General features: G+C 39.5%; 1 protein-coding gene across 1 annotated transcript; it reads right to left on the reverse strand.

The window, feature by feature from the left end:
- Positions 1–432: 432 nt before the first annotated feature.
- Positions 433–11,646, reverse strand: muc15 (mucin 15, cell surface associated). Its single transcript, XM_061702758.1, has 4 exons — positions 11,539–11,646; positions 6,620–7,467; positions 4,055–4,225; positions 433–2,057 (listed from the first exon to the last, which is right to left on the reverse strand). The coding sequence occupies exons 2-4, from the start codon at positions 7,446–7,448 to the stop codon at positions 1,936–1,938; spliced, it is 1,122 nt and encodes a 373-aa protein (XP_061558742.1). The 5' UTR covers positions 7,449–7,467; positions 11,539–11,646; the 3' UTR covers positions 433–1,935.
- Between the last annotated feature and the right edge of the window lie 10,894 nt (positions 11,647–22,540).

Consider the following 22,540-nt stretch of genomic DNA (forward strand, 5'->3'; position numbering starts at 1 on the left):
GTTTGCATATTCTCCCCGTGAGTTTTCTCCGGGCACTCCGGTTTCCTCCCACATCCCAAAAACATGCATTAATTGGACACTCTAAAATTGCCCGTAGGTGTGCATGTGAGTGCGAATGGTTGTCTGTTTGTATGTGCCCTGCGATTGGCTGGCAACCAGTTCAGGGTGTACCCCGCCTCCTGCCCGATGACAGCTGGGATAGGCTCCAGCACGCCCGCGACCCTCGTGAGGAGAAGCGGCTCAGAAAATGGATGGATGGATGGAATGAAAATCAAGTACTGTGCAGTGAAACTTCCTAAAGTTGAACATGGTCCATGTACATATATCTACATTTTTGTTAATATTATTTATTTATTTATTGTGTATATCTGAAATATTTTTGCAAATGTATTTCAACTAAATAAGATGAACACTGAACATTAGCAAGTCCACTTAGAAAAAAAAACTTTATTTTGACCTACAATTCTAGATTTTGGATATGCAAAATAAATAAATGTACATTACTATACAAACAATACATACAGTTGTAGCTTGGGGTGAAAATATACAAAAACATGCAAATTGAACATTGACCTTCATTGAGAGTGGGAACATCAAGACGGGTAACAAGCATCAAAAACTTCAATCAATCATTGACATGTAGTGTAGAATACACAGTGTTGTATTTAACAGTGCCGCACTCCATTACTGTGGTGTAAAGTGCTTCATTGATTGATAGGTGTCAGATTTTAAAACAAAGCTGAATTAGAACAATGCTGACCTGCCACCAATGGATTTAACGACATAAAAGGCACACATCTCTTGAGTTAATGTCAGCTATTCTAACCAAGATGTGGTGCAACTCAATCCTAATCCGACCACAATGATCGAGTGCTAGTCTATTTTATGAAAAAAAGATGTACAGAATGTGACACTATGCTTTTATTTGTTTATTTGCAATTATAAAATATTGGATAACCTGCTATCAAAAAGCTACAAAACGAATAACAACCATTATTTTCCCCACGTATAACAAAATATATTGCGATTAGAAATACTTGCTGAAGGTTGTCACTCAAAGTCAAAGTAAGCTCATGAGAAGAATAACAATGAAATTGAAAAAAAAGATTTAAACGACTGCGCATTTCAAAATCTCTGCTTGGTATGCTGCAGGTGAATGCTGTGTAACTCTCTAAGGTACAGCTCATCATGTATTAAAAAAAAAAAGTCATATCTCTGTTTGGACACGTAGAGGTCATAGGATTTAAGAACTTTAATATGATAATATTGCTTCTGCTATCATAAAACCAAATATATAACTTCTTCATGGAATACCAAAACCGCAACTCTGTGAATAACACAGCTACTTACAATATTATTTTCCTTGGTTTCCATTCCTGGTCTCGGAGTGTGACTATGGCTACCAAAGACTGAAAGCGCACCTCAGTTTTACTGTCTGTTGTCCTCAGCATGCCACAGCTAATACACATTATATGATTGTTCGTATTGGCTTCTCATTCTATGTTGCACAAGCCACAATGTTACACATTCTTATGGTATACTTATATTCAGACTCAAATGTAGTCCTAGCATTTGTTAGCCATTCCTCCATTTTTAATTATGTGTGAGTAGGGCACGCATGGAGGAACAACCATTCACTCTTTCAACAATTTCGAGTCTCAATTAAACTAGGATGCATGTTTTTGGAATGTGGGAGAAAGCTGGGGTGCCCGAAGAAAACAGTATTGTGGTTTTATTTGTTATATTATCTTTGGCAACAGGTATAAATGACAAATAATTGTTCACTCTTGAAAACATTGACATTCCAACTCAAGTAGAGTTCATGGTGGCAGACAGTTGACCTCCAAATGTCTCCAACAAAAAGTTATTATGCCAGTTCACCAAACTTCCTGTCAAACATTTTTCCTCAGAGAGTTGAGTGGTCCATGACTCTTTCTACTTTGTCTGGTGCCCTGGAATGTTGTCCATTTGAATCTCGTCTCCTCGTAGTCCCGGGTTGTAATAAGCTGAACGACCAAAGTTCATATCCAAAGGTTCACTGTTGTCCAATCTGAGAACTGGAAAAGGAACGTTTACATTTAGAGTTTACATTTGTATTATAAAACTATTAAGAAATGAAATTCAATCACTGTTGTGTATCTTCAAGTTTTCACTTAATCGAGTAATCTTGGCAAGTTTAAGGTAAGTGGGTTCACCAATAAATAAAGGCCTCTTCAAATAATGAAATATAATATAATACCGGTACTCGCATTCAAAAGACAGGACAATAAAGTTAAAGGGAAGATGATGAAACAAAAATCATTATTTAGTGGAATCTCTCAAGAACACACTAGTGTGTACAAATTAATTGCTGTCGATGGTAAAAGGCAAAAAAACAGTCAAATATACACCTAATCGTAACTTTTATGACGAGTGACAATTGTGTTGACAAATGTGGCGGGGGACATTACAGATGTGATGATAGATCAACTGAATTTAAATCTATTGTTCAAAGGCCACTGTCATAACCTTTATGGAGTATGTGTAATTCATCTGCAATCGCTAATAATCATTTATGCTTAAAGTACATAATATATGATTTATTTAGTGAATCTTAGTTCTTAAAATGGATTGAAATAGTCTTTAAAAGTCCTCAAAAGCTTTATACTTATTTAAAGATGGTGGTACTCTGTGAAAAGAATGACAGTCAGTTATTCATATTCATGAACAGTACGCATTTAATGGAACAGCATGAGATTTTCTTTTCTAGTCTGTCCCTACAGTTCATTTTTGGACTTTAACAGGAAGGTTAAGCATGTAATTCAAGAACCTAAGTGACAATTTTCATTTAAGTACATGGGAAGAATTTGAAGAATTGCAAAGTGCTACGATTCATGCTGCCATTTTACATGCTGAGATTAGCTCATTACAGGTGTGTGTGTGTGTGTGTCCAGTTTCAGAATCCCATTAAACCACAGGTGTCAGATCCGGCCCCACACATCATTTTATTTGGCCGATAAAAGCAAATCATGTGCATCACCTTCCATGATTCTTGCTAAAATCTCTACCGAAATTTGAAATTGTCACCCATCCATCCATCCATCCATCCGTTTTCCTTACCGCTTATCCTCACTAGGATCGCAGGCTAGATGAAGCCTATACCAGCTGACTCTGGGCGAGAGGTGGGGTACAGCCTGGACTGGTCGCCAGTCAATCACAGGGCACATATAGACAAAATAACCAGTTTGTCGCTCACATTCACACCTATGGCAATTAACCTACCATGTTTTTGGGATGTGGGAGGAAACCTGAGCACCTGGAGAAAACCCACACAGGCACGGGAAAGAACATGCAAGGTCCACACACGTGAGGCCAGATTTGAATCCGGGTCCTCAGAACTGTGAGGAAGATGTGCTGACCAGACTTTCACTGTGCCACCTCAAATTGTCATACTGTGTGTAATAAATAATTTTATTGCGATATTGAAAAAAAATGTCGTTACCAAAACCCTTTTTACAGTTCTTGAATAATATCCTTCCTTCTTTCCTTCCTTCTGATTTTCCATCCTTCTGATTTAAAAACTAACTATCCCGCAACTTGTGTATATATGCTGAGTCACATATTGTAATGGCCCTGTGACGGAAAACAAAACTTCAATATGGCCCACAACAAAAATGAGTTCGACACCCCTGCATCAAACTGTAATGAGGACATCTCTCCAAAAAAGGATTACCCTAAACTATAAACAAATGTTGGCAATGTTTTTGTTAGCACGGTTATTCTGATTAAGTCCACCACTAAGCAGACTGTACAAAAGCAGTGTAGTCCACAACTTGTTGACTCAATGCCTGTTTTTATCTGGGTTTTTTATATCTGCAGCTTACAATAGCCAAAAATCCCATGTCACTTCATCATACAAAACATTGTGTCTGTAACTGTTCCTTACTGTGTATTTTTATTATATTTATAGTGGTTTTTATCTTGTGAACACTCTTCTGTGTCATGCGTGCTGCTGTGACACGGGATTTTCCCCTTTGGGGTTATTTAAAGGTTTTTCCATTCTATCTTATCTTACCTGGGTCAGAGGGGAACTCCTCAACCAGTTTCCTGTGTGAGAAACTTCTCAGGTGTTTTCTTTTCAAGATGATGTATGCCACCAGCCCCACAATGGACACAACGACAGCTGTTCCTAATACAGCCCCCCATGCTTCGTTCCGCTTGTTCCTGCTGGTCTCGGATGATAAACCTTCATTAAAAGATGGGTTAGAGGGGGGAGGGGGGGGGGGGGGGAGTTATTATATATATAATATTGTAGTTTTGGCTGTAAAATGCTTTGAATATTTTCTGGTGATAGACCACTGGAGTTACCACCCAATTAGACGCAATTTATGTATTCTGAATAATTAAACTCAGTACACTGCTCACAAACAGGCACAAATGAAGTAGTACCACATTATGAAATTGCATAGCAGTGGAAATGAGAATTAATAAGTAGAACAAAAAAAAAGAAAAAAAACACAGGGCAACTAATAAGATTGAATAAGCACTGATTATTTTTTTTTAGTTTGGCTTACTCACAAATTGTAACAAGATTAGCTTAATCTTATTACAAATCTTATTCTTAGTCTTGATTTTTTTTTTGGTCATTTAGAACACACCATTTTTACTTCAATATAAATGATCATAATTAATAAATCAACTTTATGATTATTAATAACTAGTATTGTTATTGTAATTAATTATTTTGAAAATGGTTTCCTGAAATTACTTTTCCTTTGTATTGTTTTGTTATTGTTGCAAAAGTTTTAAAAGTGAAAACGTATCTCTGTTCATCTCTATCTCTCTGCCTGGCCAACCCATACAGATTTTTCACTCCCTCTTTTCAGCTCAACCTGACATACAAGTCCTCAACATCGCACAATTGTTCCTGATAGCGTTCACAGTGGCATCTTTCACATCAGTGCAAAAGTGATTTTGCAGCTGTTTAGTCACAACTTAACCGGACAACAATTGTATGCATCGACTAGCTGGGAGAAGTCGCTCCATCTGTGAGCCTTTCTCAAGGATTGCCCTAATGTTTTGTTTTGTTTGGGGGGGGGTTCTTTGCCAGGATTGGGGTTTTAGACCACGGGGTGTCACGGATCTTTCTGAACTTTGGGGTTCTGAAGCCCTTCGAGACTTCTGAGACCAAAACTCAGCATTAATGCTGTCTGCTGCATTACATAAAATTGATGTCTATACTGTGATGTTTTCCGCAGCGCTTCCAAAGCAGAGGTCCTCAATAGGTCCACCAAGATGCCTTTCTATATGGATCGAGACCTTTTCTTTTGGAGCTTGTAAGACTTTCTGAAATTTTTCTCTTGTTTTTTTTTTTTTTTTGCCATTCTATGCCATATGTACACAGAAAATACACAGATCAATTGAGGGCTTTGTGTGTGCGAGGCAGTAAGTAGAGACAGAACCCCGAGGAAGAAGGTCATAGCTAAACAGACTATGTTATGCTTTAAAAAAAAAAATGTTTAAGGTTTAGAGACATTTTTGTTGTTAATGTTATTTAAGATTGTGCATATCTGAAATATTTTTGCAAATGTATTTCACCTAAAAGAAATACAGGAACTAAAACCACTTAAACTCAAAAGGATTTATTAAAAAATTTTATTCATGTTTTCATGCACTTATGTCCTGATCAAAAGCAATTAGTTTTAATTTTAAATGCACACATTTTTCATTGATTTCAAGAAATGTTATATTGGTCAAAATTCAAATTGTATTTTTTTTTTATTTATTTATTTCACATTCATAGTATAGTATAAATTTAAATGTTATTTTAACTCCTCTCATACACCTTTGTAGAGCAGGTATGTTTAACTCCAGCTCTTTCAATCACTTTTCCTCCCACTAAACAGTGTATCATTGTCCCTTCTACGTAAGAAGTTATAAAAGGACCCTTCAGGCAAAGTGGGCAGCTGAAACCCAACCCCAAGCTTTTTTTCTTTTGAAAGAAGGAATGTTTGTCCTCAACCTGTGGAAATCCAAATTAATCTAGGTCGGTGAGAGAGTGGAGGAAAAAAAAAAGAAACTAAATAAGAAAACAGTGATATTTACCGTATGCTTACTATGGATTTAGAGTAACTGTCGAACTGATAACCTAAAAATGATCTTCCGAGGATAGTTTCACTGTTACGTTCCCCTTGCTTCTACTTCAGTCTGTTACAAAGCTTGAATAATAGGCATGCCTCCTTAAGATTTCGCCTGCAATATAATATTGATGTTACGAACACAACATATGAATAAGGCCCATGTCCACACACATATTTTTTTTTTTAATGACCCAATCTGGGGTCATGATTTTATTTTAAAAATCCAAGTTTATTGATCTTAAACACAGTTTGCGTGTGAACTAAAGTTCAAAATGCATACACATTTAAAATGTAAAATAGCTGTGTTCCTCTGGACACTGTCCTTGAAAAAATAAATGTGCATCGAAGGTATAATCTGATTTGATGTTAGCTACACTTATGATGTCATCTGACAATTGTTAGGAAACTTTGAAATCTGCTCGAAAGCAAAGCAGAATGATCTTAATGTTTTTTCTTGTTAATAAACAGCAATACTTTGACAGCCAAAAATGCAAGCCTACCTCTGTCTGAGCTGCTCCCTGAAGAGGCCTGTTTATCTGTCAAGTTGCCTTCAGGTGTTTTAGGAGCAACGGTTGCCACACTGGAGGCTTCGGAAGACAGCACGGTTGATGATGAAGGTGTTGCAGACGTTTTGTTCATCTCTGTTGCTGCTGTGGTTGTTACAGTTGCGTTGTTAGATTCTGTACCATTGGTTGACTCAATTTCATCCGATGATTTTGATATTGTTGTATTTGTTGTTGCTGTTGTATTTGTTGTTGTTGTTGTTGATGTTATGTTTTCGTTTAAATCACGGTTCTCTGGTGCCATGGTGGTGGTGCTGTCTATATCGCTGTGATTGGAGAAAACAGGAGATACGGTCGAGTTTTGATCAAATCGATCAGCATCTGGGGGTGCACGAGGTGTGGTTGAATTATTAAACTCTTCCTCATTTTTAGTGATGTTGCTTTGTTTTGATTCTGGGTTTGTGATGTTGGTTTTCCCATCAGACAGTTGAGGTTTCTCTGTTGTAGCATTTGGGGATGCAGGAGGCTTGGTAGTTATAGCAACCTCCAGATGATCTGATGTTTTATTTTCAATCTGAACTTCTTGACTGTCCAGTTTATTATCTTCATTATGTACTACGGTACTGAGATGATTGCTTGTTTCCATACCAGACACTTCACCTTCCTGCCCATTTTCTCCTTCCTCTTCAGAAACGAGGTTTTGCTGACGCAACCAGTTTTGATCAAATGTGTGGATTGGAGAATCTGTTGTACTTTGGAGTGATACCAAGTAAAAAGTGTGAACAAAGAGCAGCAGGTGTATTGTGAAAATAAAATGCCGTTCCATTTCTTCCTTTCAGTATCCCCTAAAACACACAAAAGATAATTTAATTAAATAGATAAATTGGATAAACCCAAAGCTCCTTTCAACCTCAGAACTTTAGAAAAAGAGTTAATATTATATAAAAACCAATACGTTCAGTGAAAAGAGGGTTAAACAAAAGACAACTGTTATTTCATAGTATTCTCAAGATAACGTAAGACACCTTTAAACTGAAACAAAAGATGTTTTTTTTTATGGGGTTCAGGCTGGTTTACATAAATTGAATTACCGGTACATACTTTCTTACTTACTTTCTTACTGTGCAGTTAAACGTGTGTGTGTGTGTGTGTGTGTGTGTGATGCGTGTGCGTGTGCGTGTGTGTGTAGGTGTGTGTGTGTTTTAACTACACCAGAGGATGTCGTTGATTTTTGTGCACTGTGGGCCTGTGAAGCCCTTTGAGACCGTTTTGTGATTTAGGGCTATATAAATAAACTTGACTTGACTAATCATTATCCCGACAATGTCTCGCATTGCCAAGCCTCAAGCTGCATGTACTGAGGGTGGCAACAGAACCTGCATGTCTGCATTCCAGGACTGTTTAGTGAGTTATATGTACAAGTCCAGAAACTCTCTCTCAGGCAACCATGATTTTGTAGTGTCCCACATAAACACACGGTCACCATGTAAACAAGTCCACCCGTATTTGAGCACAGTTGATTAGGTTGAAATCTTAAATTATTCACTAAACAATTCTCCTTCAACCCATTACTCCTCCACATTACTTATCACACAGTAGCGGTATCATGAGTGGCTAAATGAGGGGGTACAGACGTTTCCAATAAAAGGGCATCCAGAGGCCAACTTGTTTGACACAACATAACATCCTAAATGAATATAATTTGTATAATTGTATGTATAATGAATGTATACCTTTCTTCTGTGCAAAACATACTTTACATGTCTCAGAAATATTTTTTTTTAACAAACAATAATCATCTTGTGCTGAATTGGGTGTCATGATAACATCTACAGTATATCTTAGTTTTATATGCAATAACATTTTAGAGTTCAATGTTGGCCTTCAAAACCATGTCCAAACATTTCCAAACCAGACATTTATTAACGCCTGAAAGGTCAGCTTTTTCAGTGAGAAAATCCGATGTATAACTTGATATTGATATCGCCTTAAAGGGCGACTCATTCAGGGCCGTTTATAAATAAATGAAAAGCAGCCAAAACCCATTGCTCCCATAACTAAAATCTTCGACTCAAATAGTGCATATTCTGAGTAGTGTCTTAAAAATACGCTGTTGGATAAGAGGACAAGAAGTTGGCACTGTGATTGACTGCCAACCATTCCAAGTTGTCTTAGGCCTGTTGCCCAAAGTTAGCTGGGATAGGCTCCAGCTCAACTGTGACCCTGAACAGGAATAGTGGTCAAAAATTGATGAATAGATTGACAAGCATGCGTGTGCTAGTGATGTGTTCACTGTAATAAAATGCGTCTGTCCGTGGATCTTTTGAAAAATGCAAAGTGACACACTGCAGATGGCAGATTGGCAAAATCACTCCTCCCTTCCTGGTACCCACACACACATTGTGCTCATCCCCGCTTCAGCTTCACTTTTCGTGAGCCATCACTATGTTTTACCACTTGACTGATTTGTCGCAACACACCTTGCGTTAGAGGTGTTGCATCTTGAGGAGACAACGTTGCCAACTCTCATTCTACAATTACTGTACAAACAGTTGCTTTCAGGCAAAAAAAAAAAAAAAAAAAGTGCAGAAAGTCTCACAAGAATTCAAAAGAACAGGGGCAATCAAACAGGTCTATTCTGAGATGTGATTCACATTTAACATCAAGTAGAGCTGGTTTCAAAGGAACTAGCCTTTTGCTGATGCCGTAAGCAGGTGAGTGACGCTGTGGGGTTGTGTGTTTGTGCTTGATCATTTTTTTCCATCCGCCCATTTGTAACATTACTTCCGCTCATTAGTGTTGTGGGTGAGCTGGTGCCTGTCACAGCTGACTTTGAGCGAGAGGCCAGGTACACCCTGGGCTGGTCGCGAGCCAATCGCAGGGAACATAATAGACAAACAACTAGTCACACTAACATTCACAGATACGGGCAATTTAATGTCTTATTAACCTAACACTGTTTTTGGAATGTAGAAGAAAGCCAGAGTACCCTGAGAAAACTCATGCAAGCACTGGGAGAAGATGCAAACTCCATATAGGAAGGCCGGAGCTGAGATTTGCGCCCAGAATCTCAGACCTGTGAGGCAGACGTGCTAACAGCGATTTCACTATGCTGCCTATTTGCGTTTTATATTGTGTTTTCTTCCTTATAAATCCACCCTCACGAACCTTTGTACAACATGTAACATGTAAGTACAGTAGTCATTAAAAGGTTATGCCACCATAAAAACTAAACGACTCAATTTGGTAGAGTTTTGAATTAAATGTCTTTATTGTTGCTCTTATACAACCCCAAATTCCATTGAAATTGGGACGTGTTAAAGACAAATAAAAACAGAATACAATGATTTGCAACTCATGTTCAACCTATATTTAATTGAATACACTACAAAGACAAGATATTTAATGTTCAAACTGATAAATTGTATTGTTTTTAGCAAATAATCATGAACTTAGAATTTTATGGCTGCAACACGCTGAGGAATGCTCATCAAGCACCTGTTTGGAACATCCCACACGTGAACAGGCTAATTGGGAACAGGTGGGTGCCATGATTGGTTATAAAAGGAGCTTCCCTGAATTGCTCAGTAATTCACAAGCAAAAATGGGGCGAGGTTCACCTCTTTTTGAACAAGTGCGGGAGAAAATAGTCGAATAGTTGAAGGACAATGTTCCTCAACGTACAATTGCAAGAAATGTAGGGATTACATCATCTACGGTCCATAATATACCTTTGCACGATGGTCATTGCACCGGACTATTGCAATATTAGTCATTCGAACTGCTCTAAGTGCTAGAGGACGCTGCATCTTTTGCACAATTTTAAAAAAAAATGTACCGGCATTACCAGACAACTAGCAACCCTTTATTGCTCAGTGACTGTTTTTTCTTTTTTTTTTGGTCAATGTCTTTATGTCACAAAAGTGTTCTCTGTCAATTGACTGTCTGTTGTCGTGCTAGAGCAGAGACAAATTACTTGTGTGTTTTTTTTGGACATACTTGGCAAAATAAAGATGATTCTGGTTCTGCTTCTGATTCTGATAATATCATCAAACGTTTCAGTGAATCTGGAGTAATCACTGCATGTAAGCATGCATGTACCTGTCTCCCATTGAAAACGTGTGGCGCATTATGAAGCGTAAAATACGACAACGGAGACACCGGACTGTTGAACAGCTGAAGCTGTAAATCAAATAAGAATGGGAAAGCATTCCACATACAGAGCTTCAACAATTTGTGTCCTCAGTTCCCAAACGTTTATTAAATGTTGTTAAAAGAAAAGGTGATGTAACACAGTGGTAAACATGACCCTGTCCCAGCTTTTTTGGAACGTGTTGCAGCCATAAAATTCTAAGTTCATGATTATTTGCTAAAAACAATAAAGTTTATCAGTTTGAAAATTAAATATCTTGTCTTTGTAGTGTATTCAATTAAATATAGGTTGAACATGATTTGCAAATCATTGTATTCTGTTCTTATTTATGTTTAACACAACGTCCCAACTTCATTGGAATTGGGGTTGTAATTAATTCCATCAACCAATTTTCCGATTCCAAATATTTGTGCTTTGATGAGTGTTTTGATTGCTTGAGTGCTTCATTAAGTACTTTGACATGCTGTTCACTGCTCATCAAAACATTATTAAGTTGCAAATACTGAAAGAAAAAAAAAAAAACCTGACAGGTAATGCTCACATTACACAGTTGATTCTATGTTGATGTACTGTAGTCAATTATAAAACAACTATGTATTAGGATGTGTTTGAAATTCTGTTGGTGTGGGATGTTTTGGCTTCCACGTTAAAATATTGACTCAGATATTACTACACAAGATATTTACAAGTCTTGCAGTCTGACATTTAGTTTGTAATTCTCTGGACGGTGAGACAAATGAAGCCTTCCCCAGTTAATTCTTACCTTATTCTCAGGCTCTCTCAGAGGAGAACAGGTGTAGAGGAACAAATATCTTCACTGAGTGATCAACCCGAATGATTCAGCAATCACACGGTGAGAGGAAGGAGGACTCACGCAGGGAACAACCTGCTCAACCTGCTTCTACGCCTCTCAGCAAGAGCGACACACCCTCAACCGAGTCCTGTCTCATGACGTGAAAAGCATAGATGGAGATAAATCAGTGGAACCAAGAAGGGGGGAAAAGATTAATATAGTTTAACAGGGGTGACAGAATTGTGAAATGTCAAGTTTATATTTTAGTAACTCGATAGTATCCATTTCCCGGTTTCCAAGTGATACCTGAGTGAATTCCCTCAGTGGGTGGAGCTCTTGGATACAAGTCCACTGAGTCCCCCCCCAGCCCCCCGCCCCATTGAGACAGTGGAACCCGTTGCTGTCGTCATAGCAACACAAAGGTGCCCGACAAGCTCAGGTTTCATCCTTACAGCTTTGTCTGTGGTGTATATCAGTCTGCTGAGTAACCATGAACTCACCCTCTGAGTGTTAAACGAACCGTGATTGTTGTTGTTTCAATTCTGTCAACTGCGTCATGATGTGGTTGAAATGACATTCCAGTGCTTGAGACAAGTGGATGGGTTGGCACTCAAGGATGCTGTACTTTTGTCAAAAAGAAGGTGGTTGTACTGTATTTCTCCTATTTTGTTCCTCTTGTTAGGAAAAGAATAGCTTGAAAAACAGAACAGTGGATATACTAAAGAAAGATATGGTTACTGTTTTCCTTGTGGCACAAATATACACAATACATTCACAAACAAAGAAACCACTCCCTGGGTGGAGCTGCCTTCGTGAAATGATGAGGTCAAGCACAATCACAACAGGACAAACATACAACCTCTGCCACCCTGTTCCCTGAATGAAAGCTAATGAGGCAAAGTTTAAAGTTTAAGTTTTTTGTAGCAGCACCAAACCAGACTGTGATGTAAGAACACAGGACCGATTCGATGACCGGTGTGTAGAACTGTCTCAGCAGCTCCGGTGGCAGGCCGTGCTTTCTCAGAAGCCGCAGGAAGTACATCCTCTGCTGGGCCTTTTTGAGGACGGAGTTGATGTTGTTCGCCCACTTCAGGTCCTGAGAGATTGTAATTCCCAGGAACTTGAAGGTCTCGACGGTTGACACAAGGCAGCTGGACAACGTGAGGGGCAGCTGTGGCGAAGGATGCCTACTGAAGTCCACGATCATATCTACCGTCTTGAGCGTGTTCAGCTCCAGGTTGTGTCGCCCGCACCACAGCTCCAGCCGCTCCGCTTCCTGTCGATATGCAGACTCGTCACCGTCCTTGATGAGGCCGATGACAGTGGTGTCATCTGCAAACTTCAGGAGCTTGACATTCGGGTTCGCTGAGGTGCAGTCGTTCGTGTAGAGAGAGAAGAGCAGCGGAGAGAGGACACAACCTTGGGGCGCCCCAGTGCTGATGCTGCGTGTGGATGAGGTGGCCTCCCCCAGCCTGACCTGCTGTGTCCTGCCCGTCAGAAAGCTGTAAATCCACTGGCAGATGGCAGGTGAGACGCTGAGCTGGAGAAGCTTGGTTGAAAGGAGTTCAGGGATGATGGTGTTGAACGCTGAGCTGAAGTACACGAACAGGATCCTCGCGTAGGTCCCTGCACTGTCGAGGTGTTCTAGGATGAAGTGCAGTCCCATGTTGACTGCATCATCCGCAGACCTGTTCGCTTGGTAGGCAAACTGCAGGGGGTCCAGCAGGGGACCTGTGACACTCTTGAGGTGGTCCAGCACGAGACGTTCAAAGGACTTCATGACCACAGATGTCAAAGCGACAGGCCTGTAGTCATTCAGACCAGAGATTGCAGGTTTCTTGGGGACTGGAATGATGGTGGAGCGTTTGAAGCAGGATGGAACTTCGCACATATCCAAAGATCTGTTAAAGATCTGAGTGAAGACTGGAGCGAGCTGGTCCGCGCAGACTTTGAGGCAGGATGGGGACACATGGTCCGGTCCTGTTGCTTTGTTAATCTTCTGTTGTTTGAAGATGCGTCTCACATCCTGTTCATGGATGGTTAACGCAGAAGTCAGAGGTGTGGTTGTGGTCTCGGGTGCGGCCGGGTGGGTGTGTGGAGTGAAACTGTCCTTTTCAAATCTGCAATAGAAGGTATTCAAGTCGTTGGCTAGTGTGCTATTGTTCTCAGCTTGGGGGGATCGTCGCTTGTAATTAGTCAGCGATTGGAATGCACGCCAGACTGATTTCGAGTCGTTCGCGCTAAACTGTTTTTCCAACTTTGCTGCATAGATCCTCTTTGCAATGTTAATTTCTTTATTAAGCTGGTTTCTAGCTCGATTATACAGGGCCCTGTCCCCGCTCTGATATGCGTCCTCCTTAGCTTGGCGAAGCTGTTTAAGTTTAGCAGTGAACCACGGCTTGTTGTTGTTGAATGTCCGAAATGATTTTGTTGGTACACAAACCTCTTCACAGAAACTGATATAGGATGTGACAGTGTCCGTATATTCATCCAGGCTGCCAGCTGAATTTTCCAAGACACTCCAGTCTGTGCAGTCTAAACAGCTTTGAAGTTCCATCTTTGCTTCATTGGTCCACTTTTTGACTGTTTTCACTGTAGGCTTCGCACATTTAAAGTCCTAAAACATCTCATTATTATGTACCTCCTATTCCAGATTGATTTTGAAAATATTCCTTCTGTTACCAACGTGATATTCAACACTACACTGCTAGAAATTCCGGTAAATTATAGTTATTTACCACATACCATACAGTGAAATACATTACAGTAATTAACTAGTTATCACTGCATCATGGGATTTTGGTTGACGTCCCACTGAGAGTTTCAGGGAAAAGCCGCAACAGTGTTTCCAGTAAGCTACTGTAACACCCATATGAAATGTCTATCCGTGTATGCCACACCTCTCATCTCAGCTTAATATTGGGCTTCACTTGACAGTGGCAGTAAGAATGGGTTTTCAACCTTGTTTTAAAAAGATGTGCAGAGCAGGCTCATTGTAGCCATTCATGCAGGAATAAAATAATATATATTTCTTTTGCTAAATGCATTCATTCTTTTAGTTTTTAAACTTGAACTTTTCTTCATTGTTATCTCAATACTATTTAATGCAACAAGACATTAAGAGCAGATGTTTTTCTAGTTTTTAACATAATGTCTACAATAAGGGTATACTGAATATCTCTTACCAATACTTCTTCTGCTTTGGGGATCTGCAAACTACATTGCATGAAATGGATAGTAATCAAATGCATGGGGCAATTATGTAATAATTTCAAGAGATTACACATTTATATACAGTAGAGTCAGTGTTACAACTGGCCCTATGAGGACAACTTCAAATGAAAAATGATGGCATTAAACTTCACATGAAGTGTAAATCTACCTTCATCACTGTTAACTACTCTTTTGCGTCAGTTCAAATTCCATTACCTAACACAGTTTCTTTTATAAAATAAATTCACCTGCATTTCCAGTTAAAAGTCTTCACACTGTCACACTGGTCCCACTTGGAGGCGAACATTGTAGGAACTGACCCTTGTAAAAAGAAAAGCTGTGTTGCAGACTCAACGTTCTAAAAGTATTTCTGTCCCCATTTCAAGCAACTGCAGTTTAGTGTTAAATGTTTATCAAAAAGCAAAAAATCATGTCTTATTGATTCTCATTCTCCTGCTTCCCATTAAAAGCTTTTCCCTGACAGACCAACAAAAGTCGATTGTGTTCATGCATTCTCTGCATTGTGTGCAAACAGCACACCCCTAACACAACATTAATGTCAATACCTCCAGCTGGTGGTTGTGAATCAGCTGCTGCTTGGCATTGTATGCTGTTGCCTCAACTCATGCAATCCCCACTGGGCACTAAGTATGTGTTCCAAAGTCATGAATAAATTCCCCTCAGATTTAAAGAAGAGTATTATTTGAACGTTTGTCATATCTCAGAGTAACGCTGTATTATTATTATTATCCATCCATCCATCTTCTGTACCGCTTATCCTCACTAGGGTTGCGGGCATGCTGGAGCCTATCCCAGCTGACTCTGGGCGAGAGACGGGGTACACCCTGAACTGGGCGCCAGCCAATCGCAGCTCAGGGCAAATGTAAACAAACAACCACTTGCACTCACATTCACACATGCGGGCAATTTAGAGTGTCCAATTAACCTTCCATGCATGTTTCGGGGATGTGGGAGGACACTGGAGTACCTGGAGAAAACCCATGTAGCCATGAGGAGAACATATATGCATACAACAAACTTCACACAGGCGAGGCCGTATTTGAACCCGGGTCCTCAGAACTGTGAGGCAGATGTGCTAACCAGTCGTCTACTGTACCACCCAATATGATGATGATGATGATTGTTATTATTATTATTTTTTTTAAATTATTTTTATTATTAAATCACTTATTATTAAAAAAAAAAAAAAAAAACACTGGCCTAGACCAGTGGTTTTCAAAGCTAGTGCAGGGGTGTCAAACAAATTTCTGTCATGGTTCACATTGTAGTTATGGTTTCCCTCAGAGGGCCCTTATGACTGTGAAAACCATACATATTTTGTCACTTCACCATATTATTTCATACACACAATTCCCCTGGCATTTTATTGTTACATATATTGTTAGCAACGAATTGAATTTGAAATCAGAAGTCATGGAAAACTGTGGCATACATATGTTGGGTATACAACTATATGTTTAACTTTATGTTAAAGGATTTGGTGGGGGAAAAAATGCTTGTAATATCTGTTAAAAGTCAAGCAAGTAACACACTAAACACACTTCAATTGCTTTAGTGGGACACATAAAGTGGTGTGATGGGCCAGATCTGGACCCCGGGCTTTGAGTTTCAAACAGGTGCTCTAGTGGTACGTGAAAGAATTACAGTAAATGTAAACATTTTGCACAAGGTTACAGTGGCTTCAACCTTACAAAAAAAAAATACAGGATACTTTTTTTAAGTATAATACATTTGCATTTATTCATTTAGAAATGTTTGTTGTCAAACATTTATTTAGGTCCAATACAATTTGTATTGAATTGGATTTAATTGAAGCACTAAGTGCAGTTGTTGTTTTTTTCTATATTGAAGCGCAGTGTTAATGTTCAAACCATGCATAATGTCAACAGTGGCTAACAAAAATGTAAAATAATACTTTTTCAGAATAAAATCTGTGCCTCATTTTTGATGAACAGTTGGGCATACTACGCTCCTCTATTTTAATGTTAGTCATTATGGTGGTACTTGGGATTCCAAGTATTTTTTGAGGTAGTATTGGGCTAGGTAACAGTGCCTGTTCATGGAGCTCACTCGTGAACTCCAATTTAGCATTTCTACACCTTCGCCCTTGCAGACGCTCCCTAGCTGTCACTGCCTCTTCCTCCTCTTTGCTGCCATTCCCCCTGTTTTTAAGTCACAGCTGACTCGGGACGATGGGGAACTTTAAGAGGTGGTGACAGCTGTGTTTTTCTACAGGGATTGGGAAATTTGACTCTCTTAGGAGGAAGTGGTACGGCGCTTACACACGCACAGCGTTTCGGCTTCCTACAGACTGATTGCACTTGCAAGTGCACTGCCCGCTTGGCGGGGCAAATTGATCATCTGACGTCAGCGTGTTAAAGCTTCTATGCGCCAGCCAAGTGTCATTTACACTATAGACCAATGCACTGCTGTTATGGGTGGTATTTTTCTAAGTGGTCCTAGCGCTTGTTAAGTCTCCGTTATTTATCATGTTACATTGTTTTTGGACTGTAAAAAAAACTGCAGGGGACAAAAAAAGCCCTCAAAAAAAGTGCAGGAGACAATTCGCCGTGTGTAAATTATGCCCTATGACTGGTATAATACTAGTTCTTTGTTGGGGTAGGTTTGAATCCATTGCTGTGACCCCACTGAACTTTGTAAATACTGTATGTAAAAATGACTATGTCCAAAACACAGGGAAGAACAAAAAGAGGGAAAATGGTAGAAAGAGAGCTCAAGTTGTTATTACTTTTGGTTGTCCCATTAGGAGTCTCAATAGCAAGTTACTTGCATTATTTTTTTGGGGCAGTAACGATACAGTAATGAAATAAAAAAATTGTTCTATTTTATATTTTAAATTCTGTGGCATGTTATAAATTAGGCGGCACGGTGGGCGACTGGTTAGAGCGTCAGCCTCACAGTTCTGAGGACCCGGATTCAATCCCCGGCCCCACCTGTGTGGAGATTGCATGTTCTCCCCGTGCCTGCGTGGGTTTTCTCCGGGCACTCCGGTTTCCTCCCACATCCCAAAAACATGCATGGTAGGTAAATTGAGGATTCTAAATTGCCCATAGGTGTGAATGTGAGCGTGAATGGTTGTTTGTTTATATGTGCCCTACGATTGGCTGGCGACCAGTTCAGGGTGTACCCCGCCTCCTGCCCGATGATAGCTGGGATAGGCTCCAGCACGCCCGCGACCCTAGTGAGTAGAAGCGGCTCAGAAAATGGATGGATGGATGTTATAAATTAAATGAAATGTTAAAAACATTGCTATTTGGCTTCTTTTGTAAGCGTGTGTAAATCACCGAATAAAATCTCGCCTCGGGCGCCACATTGGCTAGTGGCATTGTACCCACATCCTCAGATTTTACTGTATGCATTCCTCATTTAAATAATTTGGACACCCCTTTTGACTGTGTTCGTTCAGTTTAATAGACCATATGTCTGATTTTTCATAGGGAATAAAGGTGCTTCTTCTATTTAAGACACAAAGCATGTTTGTACATTTGTACTTGCAAAATTTGTACTTGCTTGCAATCGATGCAAATATTCCCTAAATACCATAATGTCTCAACTCTCTTTCATTAAAGGATGAAAAGATGCTTCGCATGTTTTTTGTTATATTTTCAAACTGAAGCAATTTCTCTGTCCCTCAAAAGGGCCCTTGGATCTATAATGAGGCCTAGTTTTGACAATATTTGACTACAGATACTGTATTTCATTAGTGGGTGGTATGATCTTACCGTAGCTATAATATTAACGCTCTGCCTGGTTGCCTTTTTAATTTATTAATTTTCTGTATTTTATGTTTCGTATTTTATTATTTGCTGCAATTCAATCTTCATTTTCTTTTCAATTCAATTGTATTTATATAGTGCCAAACCACAGCAGAAGTTGTCTCAGGGAACTTTACACGTGGAGCAGGTCAAAAACCACACTCCTCAGTCAGTGAAGTGAACTGGAGTGAAGTTCACTACTACAAAGTCCTCCACTGTAAACTCAGTATTTTCTGCATTACTTGAGGAATCGAAGCGCTCATGGTCTGTCTCCAGTGGAATCACAATGAGCTGCTTTCCACAATTGGATTTTACTTTTTTTTTTTTTTTGGGCCTCTCGCTTTTTTCTCCTTCTCTCGCTTTTGTTTCTCTTAGTGACTGGCCTCCAACAACTTTTTTTTCTTTTCTTTGAAGCTTTGCTACTGTCAACTTGAGTTTACATCTATTACATTTAGGAGTAGGAATTGATAAGAGTATCTACATCAATGCAGTTGTCGATTCTGCTTATCAATCCAATTCCTTATCCATCCATCCATCCATTTTCTGAGCCGCTTCTCCTCACTAGGGTCGCGGGCGTGCTGGAGCCCATCCCAGCCACCATCGGGCAGGAGGCGGGGCATACCCTGAACTGGTTGCCAACCAATCACATGGCACATACACACACATTCACACCTACGGGCACTTTAGAGTCCACAATTAACCTACGATGCATGTTTTTGGGATGTGGGAGGAAAACGGAGTGCCCGGAGAAAACCCACGCAGGCACGGGGAGAACATGCAAACTCCACACAGGCTGGGCCGGGGATTGAACCCGGGACGTCAGAATTGTGAGGCAGACGCTCTAACCAGTCGTCCACCTTGCAGCCCAATTCCTTATCAATTCTCTTAATGATTCCGGAATAGTTTTATGAGAGGGGAAAAAGTAGTTCCACACAGGCAACCATTTTTTTATTTTTTTTTTTAAATGATGTCTGCACAAGACTTTTTCTAGCAACGACGCAGCATGCATCATTAAGCCTTTCGGGGCAGCATGAGTTGTGGTGGCCCTGTCAGACCCGGTACAGGACCCGTATATTCATGATAAAATGTATCAAGTTTGAGTGATCATTTCGTATTTAGCGTCTTTATACTGTATTATTTGAGACCTAAGAAATTATCAGTACAAATGCAATCATGGGTATGACTCTGTTAACTTCACTAAAATCAAGGTATTGCAATGGCACAAAGTACCGTAATGATAATGCTTCAAAGAATAAGTCAATTACATTAAAAATATTTACTTAGCACTGGGATTCCAACAATGCTTTATCTTGTGCCTTGATGTTGTATACACTGTACACCATGGATATTGTGTATAAATATTGGCTGAGTGGTGGGAAGCTCAAGTGTGTGCGTGTGTGTGGTTATGTGTGCGTGCGTGGGTGCGTGCATCCGTGCGTGTGTGTGTGTGCTCGTGTGTGTGTTGTATATTGGTATATGTGTGTTGAAAGGACCCCCTTGAAAATGACATGATGCCAATCCCAACGAGCTATGCTTGAAATAAATATATAGTCATAAACTCTAATAATAACTAAGATATAAATATACGCTATAACATTAATCATTATTATTAATCAGTTTATTTGAAAGGGGACAATGCAATTTCATAAAACACATGAAGTACACATGGTTAAAAAAGCCAGAATTAGCCAGAAGGCTAGTTTTCTGTACATACAGTACATTTGACAGCATTCTGGAAGTCACGTGTGGCAATCAGAGGTGGGTAGAGTAGCCAAATATTGTGCTCAAGTAAGCGTACTATTACTTTAGAATAATACGACTCAAGTAAGAGTAAAAAGTAGCCATTAAAATATTTACTTGAGTAAGAGTAAGAAAGTACTCAATGAAAAAACTACTCAAGTAAAGAGTGATTTGCGAGTAACTTTGATTTATTTATTTATTTTTCTTTTTTTTAAATCAGAGCATGATCAAATAAAAAAATAATAATATGTGTGCACACGGTAATTGTACCTTTGCTTATTTGTGTTTCATGCTTAGTTGTTTACAATATGCTTTGGGCATATAATGGACATTTCATGTGTATTTAATTTATTGTCCAGTGTGTTAGTATTAGCCTCATTCGGACTTCTGTTTTACCCGTAGTTATCACGGTGCTGTGATTTTGTGACGTCATCGGTGGAGAAGGAGAAATAAATGTAAATCTGGACATCAGCAACATTTCTGCTCGACAGGTACGTTTATCACCTCTTTTTGATTTTTAATTGATTGTACGTTCCAAAACACACAACTTCAAACTGATACATTTAATGATATACAACCCCAATTCCAATGAAGTTGGGACGTGGTGTTAAATATACATAAAATCAGAATGCAATGATTTGCAAATCATGTTTAACCTATATTTAATTGAATACACTACAAAGACAAGATATTTTATGTTCAAACAGATAAACTTTATTCTTTTTAGCAAATAATCATGAACTTAGAATTTTATGGCTGCAACACGTTCCAAAAAAGCTGGGACAGCGTCATGTTTACCACTGTGTTACATCACCTTTTCTTTTAACAACATTCAATAAACGTTTGGGAACTGAGGACACTAATTGTTGAAGCTTTGTAGGTGGAATTTTTTCCCATTCTTGCTTGATGTACAGCTTCAGCTGTTCAACAGTACGGGGTCTCCGTTGTCGTATTTTACGCTTCACAATGCGCCACACATTTTCAATGGGAGACAGGTACATGCATGCTTACATGCAGTGATTACTCCAGATTCACTGAAACTTTTGATGATATTATCAGAATCAGAAGCAGAACCAGAATCATCTTTATTTTGCCAAGTATGTCCAAAAAAACCACACAAGTAATTTGTCTCTGCTCTAGTACGACAACAGTCTAGTACCCGCACTCTTTTACCACGAAGCCACGCTGTTGTAACACGTGCAGAATGTGATTCGGCATTGTCTTGCTGAAATAAGCAGGGGCGTCCATGAAAAAGACGTTGCTTGGATGGCAGCATATGTTTCTCCAAAACCTGTATGTACCTTTCAGCATTAATGGTGCCTTCACAGATGTGTAAGTTATCCATGCCATTAGCACTAACACAGCCCCATACCATCACAGATGCTGGCTTTTGAACTTTGCGTCCGTAACAGTCCGGATGGTTCTTTTCCTCTTTGGCCCGCAGGACACGACGTCCACAATTTCCAAAAACAATTTGAAATGTGGACTCGTCGGACCACAGAACACTTTTCCACTTTTCATCAGTCTATATTTGATGCGCTCAGGCCCAGAGAAGCCGGCGGAGTTTCTGGGTGTTGCTAATAAATGGCTTTTGCTTTGCATAGTAGAGTTTCAAGTTGCACTTACGGGTGTAGCGCCGAACTGTATTTACTGGCATTGGTTTTCTGAAATGTTCCTGATACCCATGATGTCAGTTTTTGATGCAGTGCCGCCTGAGGGATCGAAGGTCACGGGCATTCAATGTTGGTTTTCGGCCTTGCCGCTTACATGCAGTGATTTCTCCAGATTCTCTGAACCTTTTGATGATATTATGGGCCGTAGATGATGAAATCCCTAAATTTCTTGTAATTGTACGTTGAGGAACATTGTCCTTAAACTGTTCGACTATTTTCTCACGCACTTGTTCACAAAGAGGTGAACCTCGCCCCATCTTTCCATGTGAATGACTGAGCTATTCAGGGAAGTTCCTTTTATACCCAATCATGGCACCCACTTCTTCACCTGTTAGCTTGTTTACCTGTGGGATGTTCCAAACAGGTGTTTGATGAGCATTCCTCAACTTTCTCAGTCTTTTTTGGCACCTGTCCCAGCTTTTTTTGGAACGTGTTGCAGCCATAGAATTCTAAGTTAATGATTATTTGCTAAAAACAATAACGTTTATCAGTTTGAACATTAAATATCTTGTCTTTGTAGTGCATTCAATTAAATATAGGTTGAACATG

This window comes from Phycodurus eques, chromosome 2, assembly GCF_024500275.1.
Source record: "Phycodurus eques isolate BA_2022a chromosome 2, UOR_Pequ_1.1, whole genome shotgun sequence".
NCBI classification, from domain to species: Eukaryota; Metazoa; Chordata; class Actinopteri; order Syngnathiformes; family Syngnathidae; genus Phycodurus; species Phycodurus eques.